The sequence below is a fragment of the Pteropus vampyrus genome, unplaced genomic scaffold (genome assembly GCF_000151845.1).
Source record: "Pteropus vampyrus isolate Shadow unplaced genomic scaffold, Pvam_2.0 Scaffold141, whole genome shotgun sequence".
NCBI lineage: Eukaryota > Metazoa > Chordata > Mammalia > Chiroptera > Pteropodidae > Pteropus > Pteropus vampyrus.
In genome coordinates, this window is record NW_011888922.1 from 4,598,108 (window position 1) to 4,616,793 (window position 18,686).

General features: G+C 37.2%; 1 protein-coding gene across 1 annotated transcript in view; it reads right to left on the minus strand.

Annotated features, from left to right (window-relative positions):
* Positions 1 to 18,686, minus strand: part of RNF169 (ring finger protein 169) — a 78,752-nt gene that overhangs the window by 6,864 nt on the left and 53,202 nt on the right. Inside the window, exon 6 of the mRNA XM_011368440.2 lies at positions 519 to 612. Within this exon, the coding sequence (XP_011366742.1) occupies positions 519 to 612 (94 nt within the window). The remainder of the gene's footprint in view (positions 1 to 518; positions 613 to 18,686) is intronic.

Genomic DNA, 18,686 nt, shown 5'->3' on the forward strand with positions numbered 1-18,686 from the left:
AAAAAGATTATATATACATATATATATACACACACACATATATGTGTATACATATTTATATATGTGTGTACATATGTGTATGTGTGTGTGTATATATATATATGCATATATATACACATATATATTTCTTCATAATTTCTTCATAATGGAAGAGTGATAGGTAAGGAAAAGGTAAGAAAAGGGATAAAGGGTGATGTGAGCCTAGGAAATGTGGAAAATCCCTAACCTAGAATGTATACCATTTGCAGAAATTCCTACACACTTGAAACAATTAATAAAATTTAAAATCTACGGAGGGAAAAAATCCTCATCTAGAACTTTTATCAACCGTCATACCACCCATCTGGCTACTAATTTAAACTCTCTTCCTTCACATCTATTTGTTAAATTCTCCAACATAACTAGTATGCTTAGCATCCATTCTGCCTTTCTCATCTGGAGTGGCTTCTTTTGTGGCCACAGGCAGGAGGTTATGAGATGGGAGTAGAGAGGCCCAGAAGCCAGTGTCTGATGTATACCTTGGCTTTGCTTGCTGCTCTGAGTCTGCCCTTTGCTCTGTCCTGAGCAGTGTCACTGCAGCTCTGACTCCTTTCCACCTTGGAATTTAGGTTCCTAAAAAAGAATAAATAAAAGACAAATAGTCGAGAGTAGGCCATAATTTGCTTTCAAAGCCACCCACCAAGAAAAACAATTCCCTTGGGCAATTACAACAGAAAACTAGTTATTTTATTAACAAAACGTATTCTAAGAACAAATCCTGTCAAAAGAGAAAGAGATATCCAGAGAGGGCATTTAGTTTAAGTCTTTGTTTCCAAACAAGATCTGCTTAATGGACACAAGACCAACAACTGTTTTGCTCATGCTTTGAGAGATGTAGGGATATTTCACCTTCCTTAACAGGGTGGATACAATGCTAAATCATCTTTGCAAACAACAGATTTTCTTCCCCTCCAAATGTCTCCTCAAGCAATCTAATAAGCCCTGAAACAAATACTTAAGTACTTATAAAATGAATAGCAATGCACTAGATTTTTATGTAGGGAGTCAAAATTAAATGTACTCTTTCCCTTAATCCATTACATTTGAGATTCCAAAGGCATAAATCCTGGTGATTTAAGAAGTTTCAAGAACAAATGATTTTTTTTTGTCTTACGTATGCATTACATTATGACTTTACAACCCAATCAAATCCCACAGTAACTATATCATAACATTAATCTTACTGTGTAAGAATTACATGCAGATGACTGTCACCTAACCCACAGACTAAGTAGAAATTCTTGATTATCCTATTACTTACCTTTGTTTTCTACTCTCCAACTCTTGCCTAATACATGTCTGGTGAGAATAACGCTTTTACAAAAGTTTGCAACTGATACATACCTATGCTACAACTCTATTCAACAAGCATTTATTATACACTTTCTATAAGCCAGGTGCTGAGATCACTGTGTGGGCACTGAAAATACAGAGAAGAATGAGACACAGTCTATGTCTTCGAGGAATCAGAGTCAATGAGGCACACAAATAAATAGTTCAATATAATACAGTGAAATGGTATAACAACAACAAAAAGTGTCCCTAAAACACAGATTGTCTTAAAAGAGGGAGTTATTAAGTACCTAAGATGGAGTGAGAGCAGGATTGGAAAAGCCTTTTTTGTGGCATTTGTATTTTGAAAGATAAATAAGAATTTTCCAGAAGTCAAGGTAGACACAGCCATGCAGATGATCCAAAATGGAAATTATTTCCTTGAATAGTTCAATTTAACTTTGGAATAGAATACATCGTATCTACTTTTTGTAGCAAAAGATTTACTTTAAAATTTTTAATATACCAGGATGAGCTCAGAGAAAACTTATAAAGCTGGTAATAAGGTATATTCCCAGGATGCCTCTCCATGCCCTACATCTCTAGCAAAGGCCTGTCCTACCTACCCACAATGGCTTCTATTCCAGCATTTCCATGTTATTCCTCCCATTCAAAACCTTCTCATCATATGTCTCATGGCCACATCACTTACTAGATAGCTCCAATCTCTTAGACTAATCTATGCTATGGTATTAATAGGAGAAAGTGGTAGCAAACCTACATCAGATGTCTGCATTTTACCAAGAAAATTCAACAGTGAACCTAAACAAATAATGTGAGAGTTGTACGATTTAGTGGGAGATATACTTTGGAGCAGGTAAGAAACTTCAATATCACCCTAAAAAGGCTGCTGCTTAGTTTGTATTTTACCTAGAATAGTACTGAAATCATTTGCATTCCCAGAACTCACACAAACTGTCAGGGGTGTAGGCCCCCAGAAGCAAACTGGATGGCAGATTAAAATGGTAGGGTGAATAACATACACTTTGGGGTATAGGAGGAATGGACAGAGCTGAAAGAGATAACATGATTATTTCAAATATAGGACTTGTTTGGCATGATTCCATTGGAGAAACAAGTAGACACTTAGAGGAAAACTTTTTCTGATCGACCTAAGAACTTTATAACTTTCAATAGTCAGAGCAGTTCACTGATAGCTGCCTTGGGAGGTAATGAGCTCCATGTCATTAGAAGTGTTCAAACTGAGGCCATACCTATACTGTAAGGTCTAAAATTCCACAATTAAGAATTAGCTTAATGTAATTTAAAAAAAACAGGCTATGAATCCATTTTGTCAGCAGTAACAGAACTGACATTGGCTACATGCCCAAGTTATCAGCTGTACAAATGACAACTACCTATAGCTGGGGAGAACCTCTTCATTATGGTGAAAGAAAAGGCCCAGGAAGGGGCCTCTGCAGCACTCAAATATAAAATCTTTTGGGCAATCCTCAGTACAATTAAAGCTGTCCTTGTTTCTTCTTCATTTGGTCATCAGATTTTACTAAGTACCAAATCCATACAAAGCACTGGAGACAGATTGATGAAAAGATCATTTAGACCCACAGAAGCATCTAGTCACTGAAGTTCACCACACCATAGCACTCAAGTGCTATAGGAGAGCAGTGATTATACAGCTAAATTCTCCAAGAGTTTTAGAGTTTTAGCTCTTACATTTAGGTATCTGATCCAGTTTGACTTAATTTTTATGTATGATGTGAGGTTGGGGTCCAACTTTATTCTTTGGCATGTGGATATCCAGCTGTCCCAACAACATATGCAAAGAGAATATTCTTTTCTCTATTGAATGGTCTTGGCACCCTTATTGAAAATCAGCTGATCACAGGTGTTTGATCACCTGTATCAGAAATATGAGTTTATTTCTGGACTCTCAATTCTATTCCAAAGATTGATATATCTACCCTTATTTCAGTACCACACTCTCTTGATTGCTGTAGCTTTGCAGTAAGTTCTGAAATCAGAAAGTGTGAGTCCTTCACCTTTGTTCTTTTTCAAGATTGTTTTGGCTATCTGGGATCCTTTGCAATTCCATATGTGAATTTTAGTAACAGCTTTTCATTTCTGCAAAAAAGGAGATGGGAATTTTAATAAGTACTGCAATGAACCTGCAAAACAAGTTGGGGAGTACTACCATCAAACAATATTAAGTCTTCTAATCCACGAGCACAGAAGGTCTTTCCTTTTATTTAGGTCTTCAATTTCTTTCAACAATGTCTTACAGTTTTCACTGTACAAGTCTTACACCTTCTTGTCTAAATTTATTCATAACTATTCTATTCTTTTTGATGCTATTGTAATGGAATTGCTTTCCTAATTACATTTTCAGATTGTTCACTATTAGTGTATAGAAATTCAACTGATTTTTGTGCAGTGATCTTATATCCTGCAACTTTGCTATTTATTACTTGTTTTATTTTTCCATGAATTCTTTAGGATTTCCTATTAATAATATCATGCCACCTATGAATAGTGATAGTTTTGCTTCTTTCTTTGCAATCTAGATGTTCTTCCTTTTTTTTCCAGTTTTACTGAGATATAATTGACATATAGTACTGTGTAAGTTTATTTTCTTAATGGTTGCCCTGTGGATTGATTATATTAATATCTTGATTTACAACAATCTATTTCAAATTACTATCAATTTCAATAGCATACAAAACCTTTGATCCTATATAGCTCAATCCCTCCAACGTGTCATCACACGAAAAGTCACAAAAACCATGAATATGAAAATATTGTATAAACCACAAATATAACATACAGATATTATTGTAGTATTCGGTCACATTAAAAGGCTTCAAAATGCTGGGTGAGAATAGTCAACAACAGTGAACTTGATAACATTCTTAGGACTGAAAGAGCTCAAACAATCCTTTGCTGAAAAATAAGGAAAGTAACTATTCTTCCCACCTAGTACAGACCCATTTCTGTATCCCAGATCCCGACACAGTACCTGGCATACAGTGGATACATCAACAAATTTCTTATAAATGAATAAAAATATGTACAGATGCCTCTCTCCAATTTAAGAAAACTTAAATATTTATTAGGAACCTCTTAACGGTCAGGCACTCTGCTGTGTTTTAAATATACTGTATCTCATTTAATCCATACAGAAACCCTATGAGATACGTAGCATTATCCTCAATTTATGAAGAACTGAGGCAAGTGATCTTTCCAAGGTGCACAGCTGAAGCCAAGATTTAAACCTGTTATCTCTATGATTCTAAGGCCTGTGCTCTTTCTACCACAGCATACACTGACCTTACATCCTATTCTACTCTGCCATAGAACAGACCCAGTATGCCTAGGGAAGCTCTCTCTTCCAAAATCATTATTAAGTTATAAACAAGAGAAAGCAGCATTGTCTGAAAAACAACTGGCTTAAAATTTCCCTGCCAAGAGACCAGATGGTTTCTGGGATGTCTAGTTAGCCTAAAAATACCCAAAACCACAATGAGTCTGACTTAACAAAGAAAAGGAGGGACAGCCCATATAAACATGCAGCTGGAAAGTCAGAAGATTTAATGCTTATAAAACACTGCTTAAAGGGTTTTCAAATGGTAATACATGATATAAAACATTAGACAGCTCACGTTCTCAACTGCTCACTCATCATTCTACTCTCACATACCCACACCACATTAGTTTCTTAATCAAACTCCCATGTCTGGAAGAGCTGAGTCCCACCCAGAAGCTAAAGGCTGGAGGGGACCCTCCTCCCAGTCCCTGGCCTGGGTGTGTTGGCCTCCCTCATACCAACTCCCCTCCCCCCCACAGCTGAATGAAACCAGCAGCTTCCTTAGGCCTAGCTGTAGCTGCCATGTTCCCCCAAATGGGTGAGATTTTGTTACAATCCTTCCCTTGTAACTCTTATGATCTGGGTTATCCCCCTTCTACACACTAATATTTTTTTTTTAAGTGTGCAATTTGTTTTTACTACATTTGCAAAATTATTAACCATCGTCATAATCAATTTTAGAACATTTCCATTATCTTGTAAAGAAACCTCATATCCTTTAGCTATCACTTCTAAACTCGTTTCTCCTCCAGCCTTAAGCAACCACTGATCTACCTTCCGTCTCTACATATTTACCCTTTCTGGACATATACTAGTAGTCATTTGAAGATATATAGGAACACTGTTTCCACAGTTGTATTCCAAAAGGGCTAGCATAATGCAATAGGATTTGAGTCCCCTCAAACAGCAAGATAACTAAACAGCTTCTTACCCATCTTTGTAGCAACCTGGTAACTTTTTTTGAACAACCTTTATCTTTTTATAAATTATGAAAAAGAAGAAAGGCAGCTTTCTCCTGCAAAGGTGGATCATTTCAAGACAAAGACGCAAGCATAGGGTTTTGACAATGGTTTGATAAAGCATAGATATGCAACGAGAGACCTGAGTTCCCACTGGATATCTGTCACTCTACTGAGGTGAGAAGTCCTTGGGTGTTACTTAAGCTCTTAAACTGTATTTTCCTTAGCTGTAAAATGGGAATATTACAAATTTTGTAGGATTAATGTGAGAATTAAATAAAATGAAGTTATGTAAACTACTCAACATGGCAGGAAGCGCTGAAGAAAGGTTAGTTTCCTCACCATCCTGCCACTCTCCTGAGAACTACACAGATATTTCTATCCTAATATGTCAGAGATACTACTGACACCTCTAGAATCTGCTATTGTCCTTAAGTTCCACATCACTTCTCCTTAAGCTATCTTCCTTTTCCAACTAACTCCATTACTTTTAACAAGATTTGTCCTCTTAATAACCAGCTCATCCACTTGATCTGTTTCAATTCATTTATCTCTCCCCCTCCCTTCACCCACACCACCATCTGCCCTAGGCCATCATCAAGCCTTGAGGTTTCTTTTAACTCACTTCCTCACCTTTCTCTTATAGTCTCCCTCTCCCTCGTGGTTACTGCTTTGATTATTCCCTACACACACTTGCTAAGTCTAATTCTTAGATTTTCACAAAACTTTCTAATTGTCTTCACTCCTTTCCTTTCATGCCTCCACTCTTTAAAACTCTGCTTTAAGCTACTTCCAGACACTTTGATTTTAGAGGTGGAAAGAACCTTAAATCATTCAGTAAAATTCCCTGCCCAGGAAGTAGGCAGGGCATAACCGCCTGCATTTTACACTGATGAGACGGAATAAAGTCAACTGATTTTATTCAAGTTCACACTGCTACCCTAAAACCTCTGCCTAAACTAGCCTCCCTACTCTCAACTTCTCTGGCTTTGCCTAGTTTCATCAATTCCAGAGCTAGTCCTTCGATATCATAACACTTATGTGTTGTTTGGTATCTACTACCTGAGAGGAATCTATATTTTCATTTGTTCATTTTAAGGGAGAGGAACAAGTCTGTGCATTTTGATTCACTCCACATTGGGCATGCATTTAACATTGCTGAGTCTGTCAGTCAGTCTCTTTAAATCTCTCCTTATACACATTACAGTAAGCACAGACACTTTGGGTCTCCTCTGAAGTGCTACACTCTGAACCACAGACTCAAGCTTAAAATATTTGGACATTAGAAAACAAAATAATATAGCTAATTTTTTACTTAATAAGGCTTAATTACTACTCAGTGGGACATGGATTCTTCTTTTATAGACTATAATAAGTATTATCACAAGCAATTGCTAATGCAGTAGAAAGCTAAAGGTAACTTTACAACATAAAAGTTTTGTCTCCCAGAGCCCTCCCTCCTTGAGACCCTATGCTGCAAGTTTGACAATTTTGACAAAGCCTCAGTTTACCTACCCACAGGCACAAGACCTGATTAAAACATTCCACAAGTATTTACTAAGCCTCTACTACGAGCCAGGCACTGTACTAAGTATTGCAAATATAATGGTGAGCAAGATGTTGTCCCTGACTGCAAAGGATTAAGTCTAGTGGAAGACCAGCAGAGGCAGCAGCATAGGGATCTTATAAATTCCTGGGGGATAATGGGGTATAGTGGAAGAGCCAAGAAACCTCAGTTCTGACTCAGTTTCCTACTGTTCTAGCCGTCTAAGATTTGGCAAGCCACATGCTCTCTCTGGGCTTTAGTCTTTTCATCCAATAAAACAAAAGAATTAGCTAAGACAATGTTTAGGGTCCTTTTCATTTCTAAGAGTCCTATTTCTAAAAGATAACAAAATAGCAGCAACAATACTCACCTTATCATGTGCCAGCAATCCTGCTAGGTACCATTTACTTAAGATACGATTTTTAATGTAGTGGGCAGTACTGGCATTACTGCATCACTTTCTTTTTATTATTTTAAAGGGGAAAGTGGATAGTTTGATTATATTTTTTATGGTTATTCCCTATTTCCAAGAATTTTAAGTGACTTACAGTAAAAATACATAAAGACTGAGCCTTGAGAATAAAAACCACATTAATATGAAGAGTATACCAGTATTTTTTTAAAATTATGGGCCACGCGTAACCGAAGAACCAGCTCAAAAAGGTCCTATCCTGTTTAATGAGATGCTGAGCTGCTTTTCAGAGATAACAGTCCGAAACCACAAGCAAGCAACCAAAGCAGAAGCATGTGTGGAGGAGCGAACTTTGACCTCCAGCGGTATCAGGAAACAAAATGTCGCTTGCCCCACCCTCCATGGAACCAAAAGACTGGGATTTAACCGGAACTTGAACACCGGAACCATTTCAGAAGCAAAGACTGTGTTGTCCAGGAAGATCTTGTGATGACGTCTCTTACCATAAATGGCCAAGCTCCAAGGTTCTCCAATTAAAACTTGCCCCGCCAGCGCTTCCGCATATCCAGTCCCCCCTATACCCTGAAAAATCTGCCACAAACCCTAGATTGAGGAGTTCGGGCTTTTGTGCATTAGCTTCCCGTTCTCTTGAGTGGCGCCATTCATAATAAAATAGTTAATTTTTCTTGACTGCAATTCTTGGCGTTTAGTGTTTTGCTCTGCTAGCGCCACGTAAAAGAACTTTCTGTTCATTAACAAAAATGGCGGCTACGAAGGAACTTAGTACGGACTGGGTTTTTCACCCCGTTCGGCGACTTTTGACCAGTGGCAGTTTCTCCAGGTTCCATCTGAGCAGCTGCCTGGACTGACTGACTCAGTGACAGACCTGCAGTGCTCGCCACTGACCGCACGTGACTTACCTACAGCGGTTTTATTTTGCAGTGAGAGAAAGTGGGTACTTGGCTTGGAAGACATCTCTTGGTGAGTAATTTCGTGTGTGATGACACCAAAAAAACTCTCCCTTTCTGGTGATTAGGGAATTTCCCACTGGTATATAAGACAAGTTACCTTGGTAATCTGGAGTGAAATCATTTGGTTGGTTTGAACCTGGCCCGTGGAATTTTGTTTTTAACTTGAAACCAGTTTTGAATTTGATCTAGAGCTGGCAAATCAAGTCTGAAGTTGTGTATGGGTCGGTGTGTGGGGAGGTAGCTGTATGAATATGAGTGAGGTATGTCATCGATTTTAATTTAAATGATTTGACTCTGAAGAACTGAATTTCTTGGTGACCACAGCAAACTCCTTTGTGTGAGCGTTCTGACCCCATAGAATAGAGGCACTACTCTGTCCCTCTGGCCCCGAGTCATTCCCAGGAGACTGGGCACTTTACACACCCCTCCTGGGCTTTCAGTGTATATGGTAAAACAGCCGGCAGCATCTAGGGTTTACTCACCTGAACTTTGGTGGTACGGGAGAGGAATCCATATGGCACACTGTCAGAGTTTAACCTACACCTCCCTGGCTTCCGTTCTAGTGGTTAGGATTTGGTGCTCTCACTATTGCGGCCTCAGTTCAATTCCCCGAGTTTATCCCATGCCTCGTTTGCTGTGGCCACCATGAAAGAGAAAAGCCCTCTCCTTTTTGTAGCCTGCCCCTATTGAAGGATAAAATGGCGTCGTGGCTTCTCCCCGCATCCCCCATCTTTTTCCTCTCTAAACATGTGGTAGCCCGCCATCTTGTGCTCAAGCTCCATCCCAGTGCCATCTTCCTCTAGAAAAATATGCCACTTTAAATTCCGGTGATCTGAAGCCACTGTTTACTCTCTGAGATTTACAGCTTTATTGTGCACACTCTCCTCTGTCATTTGTGTTTGTAGACAAGTCCATCATTAAAGGCACCCATGAAGGAGAGGATCTCAGGCCTCTTGGAGTGGATGGAATACAGTCAGTCTATGATTATAAATTAATTTTAAAATGGCTTTAAATGAATTCTTACAGCATGCAAAACTTTGGCCATCTGAGGAAGATTTTAACTCGGTCTGTCTGCCAAAACATAATGTAGATCAAGTTTTTCCTCCGAATTTGCATTCCACCTGGGACATAAAAGTTAGCATTTTAAAATGAAAGCTATGAGATCTCTATGTTTATATCTACATGTGTATGGTCTGGATGTAGCAAATTTATATCACTGGATGACACTGCTAATTTGTAATATTCAATTGGCTTAAACAAATAAGCTCTTAGGAGAATTCTCAAAAAATATATAATAAACTAATCCAAATGCTTTTCAGAATCTCATCTGGTAAAATCTGATATTAAAGCCAGTTTGACTCTGGTTTAGTTAAATAAGCATATCTTTAGAATCATCAGCATTGAATGATATTTTTCTTCGACCTGAGATTATTAGTCAAATAAGTTCTTGTTATCTCTATGTTGCAATATTTGTCAGCAAGAAAATTAACTTGGTAGGATAAAAATTTTCATAAGTAATCTAAATTGTTAGGAGCAACTAAATTAAATAAATGTAAATGGGATTAAAAGTTTCTTTTAGGCTGCCTCTTTAGAAATAATTATATTTGTACTTAAATGGTTTTCTAAATCTCTTTGATAACTTAAAACTTTAGAATTTTAAATAAGTTGAATGTTACAAATTATTGAATATCTAGATATTTCCAAATAACATGAAATACTGAAACACTGCCAGGTAAGTCTATCTACTTTAGGCTTCTTATTACAGAGAAACTAAAAGATAAATTTGGATCTGTTAATAAATGTCTTGTACTTTATTAAAAAAACATGTTTCTAAAAAATGTAAATAATTGTTTATTTTAGTTGTCAATAGGAATAAAAGTTTCTAAGGGTTAAGAATTATAATTAATGTAAAAGAAAATAATATGCTCTCAGTAAAGAAAGTAAAAGGTATGGAAATTTTTTCTTTGAAGGAAAGAAAAATATTTTCCTGCAATAAGACTGGTTGTTTCAGAATAGGAAAGAGAAAACAAAACAAAACAAAAAAGGACAAAATCTGAATGGAAAAAGCAAAGTTGTAGAAGGTTTATGGAAAGAAAATCCTGAGAAAGGAAGTATCAAAAGTAAACTGATGCAAAATTAGAGTTTGGTTTTCTCTTTCTGCTAAAAAGGACAGTTTCTTAGACTATTGGTCTGCTACTAATACTATGAAAAAGTTTTCTGCCTAGAAAGCAAAGATTTTGTGTTTTGTCAAAGTAATTTTCTGTGTTTTATATTGTCTTAATCAGGCCTTGATTACTTAAGAACACAAGCTCAATAAGAACTAAGTTTTAGCTCTATAAGAACTAAATTTTCCTATTCTGAAATTATAAACTTCTGTATTTGTTTTTTATTGTCACTTTGGTTAAATAGATATTAAGTATTTCTTCACAATGACTAACGATCCTATTTAGTCAAATGTTCAAAACTTTTGATGTAGTTTGACAAACTTCCCAGAGTTCAGGGTTTAAAAGGAGGCTTTTCCTAACATAGAAATGGGTTTGGGTTATTCCAATGGGTCCCTGGAGTGCCTCAAAGATTTGTTCTCTCTCTCTCTGTATAAAAAAGAAAATTTAAAATAATTAGGTCTATTTGATATACAATTACATGGGAAGCTTTGTCGAATAAAGAAGTAATTATGTTATATTTGTATGCATATATTATCACTAAATGAATTCTAAAGATTATAATCTCTAAGAGTCCACAATGTCCTGATATAATATTTTCATTTGTTATCTTAAAATGTCATGTTTCAGAGAAGAAAATTTCATCAACTGCATTTTAATCAAATCTATAACCATGCCATCTTAAGTTTTTTGTCATTTACAGTCAGTCTTTAGGTCTAACTGTACCTATTCATAAGTTTGCTTCTAAGCTGGATGATAGACCCGATTGATGTACCTCTCTATCTCAACAGTCCCAGAGAGATTGGGAATTATTAAAATCATGGAAAAACAAACATCCTGATGATCACCTTAAGCTCAAGTGGGTGGGGCCCTATCAAGTTCTTTAATAACTCTCCTCTGTTAAATTGATCTGGCTCTTAAGAACACCCAGGACGGCCCACCACCTGTGAAAATTCATTCCAAAGGCTTCCAGAAATCAGGGGGACATGCTCCAGTTCTGGCCACAGATATGTCCCAACAGTCAGAATACTGATACAAACCCCTAACAGATCTCAAGTGACTGTTTAACAACTGACAAAAGATAAGTAATGCACGACTCACTTCTGTGTGTCTTCATTTTACTTGCCTGTATTTCTAATATTCCACTTGGTTTTAAACCATCTCCTTTGTACATACAAAATTTAATTAGCTTTCTTTAAATACATTTAACAAACTCAAAAGGGAAGATCCCCAATATTCTATCTACCCTGGCTATCAGGAAGATGGTTTTTGGCCAGCATTTAGCAGGACCTTTTCTCCCTGGTGGGGAGCGGGAGCCTGTGAATACATGATTTATAAATCTTTCAGTAACTTCAGGAATAACAACTAATGAAACCGCTTAAGCCGCAGCCTCTTAAAAGGGAGGCTTTAGACTCTCTGGCCCAAGTTATTAGATAACTGAACTGTTTTGGTTTATACCCTAGCTGAACAGGGTGGTATCTGTGCATTGGTCAACTATTGCTCATGAGCTGTAGACCAGGGCATCAAAATTCTAGTAATACTGGACAACAGTGCCCAACCAGGCACACACAAAAAAAATTTGGAATCAGGTACAAAGCAGTTCCATTCCTTATGCCCCTAGGTTTACACCTTTGAGCAGCAGCTGCAGGCTCTAACAATCCTCTACCTTGCCAAGAAAGTTAGAAAAATGACTTCAACCAATAATTGTATGGGGCTGGCTCCATACCAAGTCCTAGGAACAGATGCCAAGGAAGTTCCTCTGGACATGTCTATTAAAGGCTATGACCTGATGCCTTAGCACCAGAGCTGATAAAGGACCAGCGTCAGCTACTGTTCATAGTTCCTCGAGATACCGAACCAGGGGAGGAGATACTTGAATGGGGGTTGGACTGGCAACTTCCCCCAAGTTGGATAGGATACCTCTTGCTAGAGAGAGAGGTATGTCCAAGCCAGTTAGTGATCTCCGCTTATCCTGTTGAAGTCAGTTAAAATACTCCGGAGACAGGAACAGCTACCAACAGCAACAACGGTCTTTTGCCACCCTGCTCACATTGCAAATGATCCTAGAGCCTTCATCCCTTGGGCAACATGCCTGATATTCACTGCCTGCACAAAACCCACAAGTTGCATACATGTTAAAGGATAGAGACAACACCACTGCACTTACTGTAACTAGAGGAAAGAACCTCAGGATATGTTGGGGACCTCAAGTAGAGAAGAAGTGACCAAAACTACAGGTATTGCAGGTATCCTCTGATGGCATGTCCTTGGCTCTTCTGGCCTTGAGAGGCCCATTTAAGTTCAGTCTGAGGATTGCTTATGAAAAAATTCCAGCAAAGCAGATTTAAAAGTGCTTATATGGTTAATTACTATTCTTGCTGGACTTATACAAATAATAGGCCGAGTTTATTGAAACTAGACTTATTTTGCAAATAAATTTGTCTTAATTTGGCTATCTTTGGTAAAAATGGGGGTGATTTTTAGAGAAAATTTTGTTTCCATAGAAACTATAATATACCTTTGTGGATATTAGAGTCTACTCTTTATTGTCTTTTGAGTTTTGTTTTCTGCTTGTAAACTGGACTAGATCTTGAATTCTTCTAGTTTCCTCCAATATCTGCCTATGATTTTCCAAACATCTTTTCAATTTTTCTCCCATCCTTTGACTCGAAATCATTGAAAACTAAAACTGCACTTTCCTGAGCCGAGCAATTTCACACTGCAGCTAGACATGCTTCCCAGTGACTGTCACTATGATCATCTTGATTTGGGTCCTGGGGGACATAACAGTCACTTTTTAGTCTTTGCCTCATATTAGGGAACAGATATCCTGGCCTGCTACTACCCATGCTGTTGCTAAGGTCTTGGGTTGTAAATTAAACACCCAGAATGCCCCGTCCAAGGCTTAGGGTCTACTATGGAAGGAGGTGGGCATGTGAGATTGTAAGTGCCAGATAAGAGGGGCAAATGGGTAGACAAATCTGAGTCTATCTTAAAGATAATCCTCCATCTTAATTGAACCTGGATGGGGTTGCCCTAGGTCCCTCAAGATTGAGCAGTGAACAATAAAAAGGGGGAATCTGTCTTTTCCTGTTTCATGAGGTATTGAATTGCTTTACTGAGGCAACAAACCAAAACTGCAAGTCGTACAGCTAAAGCATGCACAGAGGAGAGAACTTTGACCCCACTGCACCCCAAACCAAAGTCGCACTCCTCCAGCAGAACCAAAGGACCCGGACATAACCAGAGCATGAACACTGGAACCCTTTGGTTCTGCCAGTGCCAGGGCAGGTGAGGGGAGTGGACACTGTAGATGAATTCTTTCTGTTCTGGAACAGATGTTGGAGGGCCATGATGACTGACTGAATTGAAAACTCTGTCCTAATCCTAAACTTATTACAACCAAAGCAAAGAGGAAAACACAACTAGTCATGTACACCTTAGAAAAGACACTAGCTGAAGAGACAAAGTAATTCCAGGCTGAGCTTTTAGAAAAGTGTGCAACAAAGTTTTTTGTTTGATTCTAGTGGGGAAAAGAGTAATTAGGAGTAAGGGAAATAAATTTTAAAAACAAACCAGTTTTTCAGATATTTAAAATAGAAGATTGACTTTACAATTATGTATTAATTTTTTTCAATTAAGTTTATTGGGGTAACACTGGTTAATACAGTTATATAATTTTCAGGTGTACATTGTAATTTAACATCTGTATATTCTATTGTGTTTACCACCCAAAGTCCAGTTTCCTTCAGCTTCCATATATTTGATCCTCTTTACCCACTTCACCCTCCCCCTACCCCCTAAATTTGACCCCCTTTACCCCATCTCCTGCCCCACTCCTCCACCAACCCCTACCCTCTGGTAACCACTAGTCTATAGTCCATGTCCATGAGTCTCTGTTTGTTCTATGCATTTGTTGCTTTTAGGTTTATATAAGTGATATCATGTGATTTTCAACTTTTTCTGTCTGGCTTATTTCGCTTGGCATGATTATCTCGAGTTCTATTCATGTTGTTGCAAATGGCTGTATTTCATCTCTTCTTACAGCTTAGTAATATTCCATTGTATATATGTACCACAGCTTCTTTAGCCAATCATCTATCATAGGACGTTTCGGTTGCTTCTATGTCCTGGTCACTGAATAATGCTGCTGTGAACATTGGTGTGCAAATATCTTAATGGATATGATTTTTTAAGTCTTTGCAGTAAATAGCCAGTAGAGGGATTGTTGGATCACATGGTAGATCAATTCTTAGTTTTTTGAGGAACCTCCATACTGTTTTCCACAGTGGCTGTACCAATTTCCAGTCCCACCAGTAGTGTATGAGGATTCCTTTTTCTCTGCATTCTCTCCAGCATTTGTTATTTCTTGTCCTGTTGATTATAGCTGTTCTAACAGGTGTGAGATGGTATTTCATTGTGGTTTTGATTTGCATTTCCCTAATAGCTAGCATGTTGAGCATCTTTTCATTTGTTTGTTGACCATTTGTATGTTTTCTGGGGAGAAGTGTCTGTTCAGATCCTTTGCCCATTTTTTGATTGGGTCGTTTGTTTTTTTGTTGTTATTGAGTTGTATGAGTTCTTTGTATATTTTGGATATTAGGCCTTTATGAAGGCGTTGCTTGCAAATATATTTTCCCATTCAGATGGTTGTCTCTTTACCTTGTTGATGGTTTCTTTTGCTGAGCGGAAGCTTTCTAGTTTGATGTAGTCCCATTCATTTATTTTTCCTTTTACCTCCCTTGCCTTTGAGGTCAAATTCATAAAATCCTCTTTTAGTTCAAGGTCCTTGAGTTTTGTTCCTATGTTTTCTTCTATGCATCTTATTGTTTCAGATCTTAGAGTCAGGTCCTTAATCCATTTTGAGTTAATTTTGGTGTGTGGTGATAGACAACAATCTAGTTTCATTCTTTTGCAGGTAGCTTTCCAGTTTTTCCAGCAACCATTTATTGAAGAGGCTTTCTTTTCTCCACTGTATGATTTTGGCTTTTTTGTCGAAAATTATTTGATAAACATGGGTTTACTTCTGGACTCTCGATTCTGTTTCACTGGTCCATGTGTCTGTTTTGCTGCCAGTACCACGCTGTTTTGATTACTGTCACTTTGTAATATGAAGTCGGGCAGAGTGATGCCTCCAGCCTCGTTCTTTTGTCTCAGGATGGCTTTGGCAATTTGGGGTCTTTTGTGCTTCCATACGTATTTGATGATTTTTTCGTTCTATTTAAAAAATGCCAATGGAATTTAGATGGGGATTGCATTAAATTTGTATAATGCTTTAAGTAATATGGTTATTTTAACTATGTTGATTCTTCCAATCCGAGAACACAGAACATCTTTCCATTTCTTTGTATCTGCTTCGATTTCTTTTAATAGAGTCTTGTAGTTTTCATTATATAGGTCCTTACATGTTTTGTTAAATTTATTCTTTTTGTTGCAATTGCAAAAGGAATTATTTTTTCTTCTTTTTCTGACACTTTTGTTGTTAGAGTATAGGAATGCTATGGATTTTTCAACTTTGATTTTGTATCCAGAAACTTTACTGTATTTGCTTATTGTTTCTAGTAGTATTCTTGTGGAGTCTTTAGGGTTTTCTATATAGAGAATCATGTCATCCGCAAATAGTGACAGTTTGACTATTTTGTTTCCTATTTGGATGCTCTTCTCTTGTTTGATTGCACTCGCTAGGACCTCCAATGTTATATTGAATAACAGTGGTGATAGTGGACAGCCTTGTCTTGTTCCTGATTTTAGAGGGAAGGATTTTAGTTTTTCACCATTAAGTATAATGTTGGCTGAGGGTTTGTCATAGATGGCCTTTTATTATGTTAAGGTACTTTCCTTCAATACCGATTTTGTGAAGTGTTTGATCATAAACGGATGCTGTATCTTGTGGAAGGCTTTTTCTGGATCTATTGATATGATCATATGATTATTTTTTAATTTGTTTGTGATGTATCACATTAATTGATTTGCATATGTTGAATCATCCCTGTGCCCCTGGGATGAAGCCCACTTGATCGTGGTGTATAATCTTTTTAATATGTTGCTGTATTCGGTTTGCTAGTATCTTATTTAAGATTTTTGCATCTCTGTTCATGAGACATATTGGTCTATAGCTTTCTTTTTTTGTGTTATCTTAACCAGGTTTCGCATTAGGTTAATATTGGCCTCATAAAATTAATTGGGAAGTATTGCCTCCTCTTTGATTTTTTTGGAAGAGTTTGAGGAGAAGAGGTATTAAATTTTCTTTGAATGTTTGGTAGAATTCACTGGAAAAGCCATCTGGTCCTGGACTTTACTTTTTGGTAGGTTTCTGATGATTGTTTCAATTTCCATACTGCTGATTGGTCTATTTAGATTTTCCAGTTCTATTTAGATTTTCCAGTTCTTCTGGATTCAGTCTAGGAAGGTTGTATTTTTCCAAGTACTGGTCCATTTCTTCTAGGTTATTATATTTGGTGTTATGTACTTTTTCATAGTATTCTTGTATGATCCTTTGTATTTCTGCGATATCAGTCATCATTTCCCCTCTTTCATTCCTGATTTTGTTTGTGTCTTTTCTCTTTTTTCTTTGGTGACTCTAGCCAGGGGTTTGTCAATTTTATTAACCTTCTCAAAGAACCAGCTCTTTGCTGCATTTATTTTTTTCTATTTTTTTGTTGTTGTTGTTGTTGTTTTCAATTTTAGTTATTTCTGCTCTAGTTTTGATTATTTCTTTCCTTCTGCTGACTTTAGGCTTCATTTGTTCTTCCTTTAGTTTTTTAAGATGAAACATTAGATTGTTTATTTAGGCTCGTTCTTGTTTTTGGAGGTAGGCCTGTAAATGCTATGAACTTTCCTCTTATGACCGCTTTTGCTGTGTCCCAAAAGTTTTGATATGTTGTACTATCATTATCATTACTATGTATCTCTTGATCTCTTTTTATTTCTTCTCTGACCCAGTCAGTCTTTAGTAGCTTGTTGTTTAATCTCCATGTATTTGTGGTTCTTCCCTCTTTCTTTTTACGGTTGATCTGCAGCTTCAAAGCATTATGGTCCGAGAATATGGTTGGTATGATTTCAACCCTCTTATATTTGTTGAGGCTATCTCTGTGTCCTGTATGTGGTCAATTCTTAAGAATGTTCCATGTGCACTAGAGAATAATGTATAAGCAGCTGTTTTGGGATGGAAGGCTCTGCAAATGTCAATTATGTCCAGTTAGTCTAATGTGTCATTTAAGGTTGTTATTTCCTTATTGATTTTGTTTGGATGATCTGTCCATATCTGACAGTGGAGTATTTAGATCTCCTACTACGATAGTGTTTTGGTCTGTTTTCCCCCTTTAGTTCTGTTAGTAATTGCTTTACATATTTCGGGGCTCCCTAATTGGAAGCATAGGTATTAATAATTGTTATGTCTTCTTGGTGCATGATTCCCTTTATCATTATGAAATGTCCTTCAGTATCTTTCTTTACTTTTTTTATTTTGAAGTCTAGTTCGTCCGATATTAATATCGCTACACCCGCTTTTCTCTGACTGCCATTTGCTTGAAATATCATTTTCTACCCTTTCACTTTGAGTCTATATTTGTCTTTGGAACTGAGATGTGTCTCCTGGAGGCAGCATATACTTGGGTTTTGTTTTTTGATCCAATCTGCAACTCTGCCTTTTACAGTCCATTTACATTTAGGGTGATTATGAAGTCTTATAGCCATTTTATCTTTTGCTTTCTGGTAGCTTGGTGTTTCCATTGCTTCCTTGTCCTTGTGTTTCTATTTCCTTTATTTTGGTTGGCTTTTGTGGGTTTTGCCTTAGGTTCTTCTTGTTTTATGTCATACACTTCAGTTCTGAATCTTTGGTGTGTGGTTACCATTATGAATATGAAAAGGATAGTTTTATATATACAGTCATCCATTTTCTTCTGCATGTGCCTTATCTCCATTCCCCTTTGCAAATTGGGATC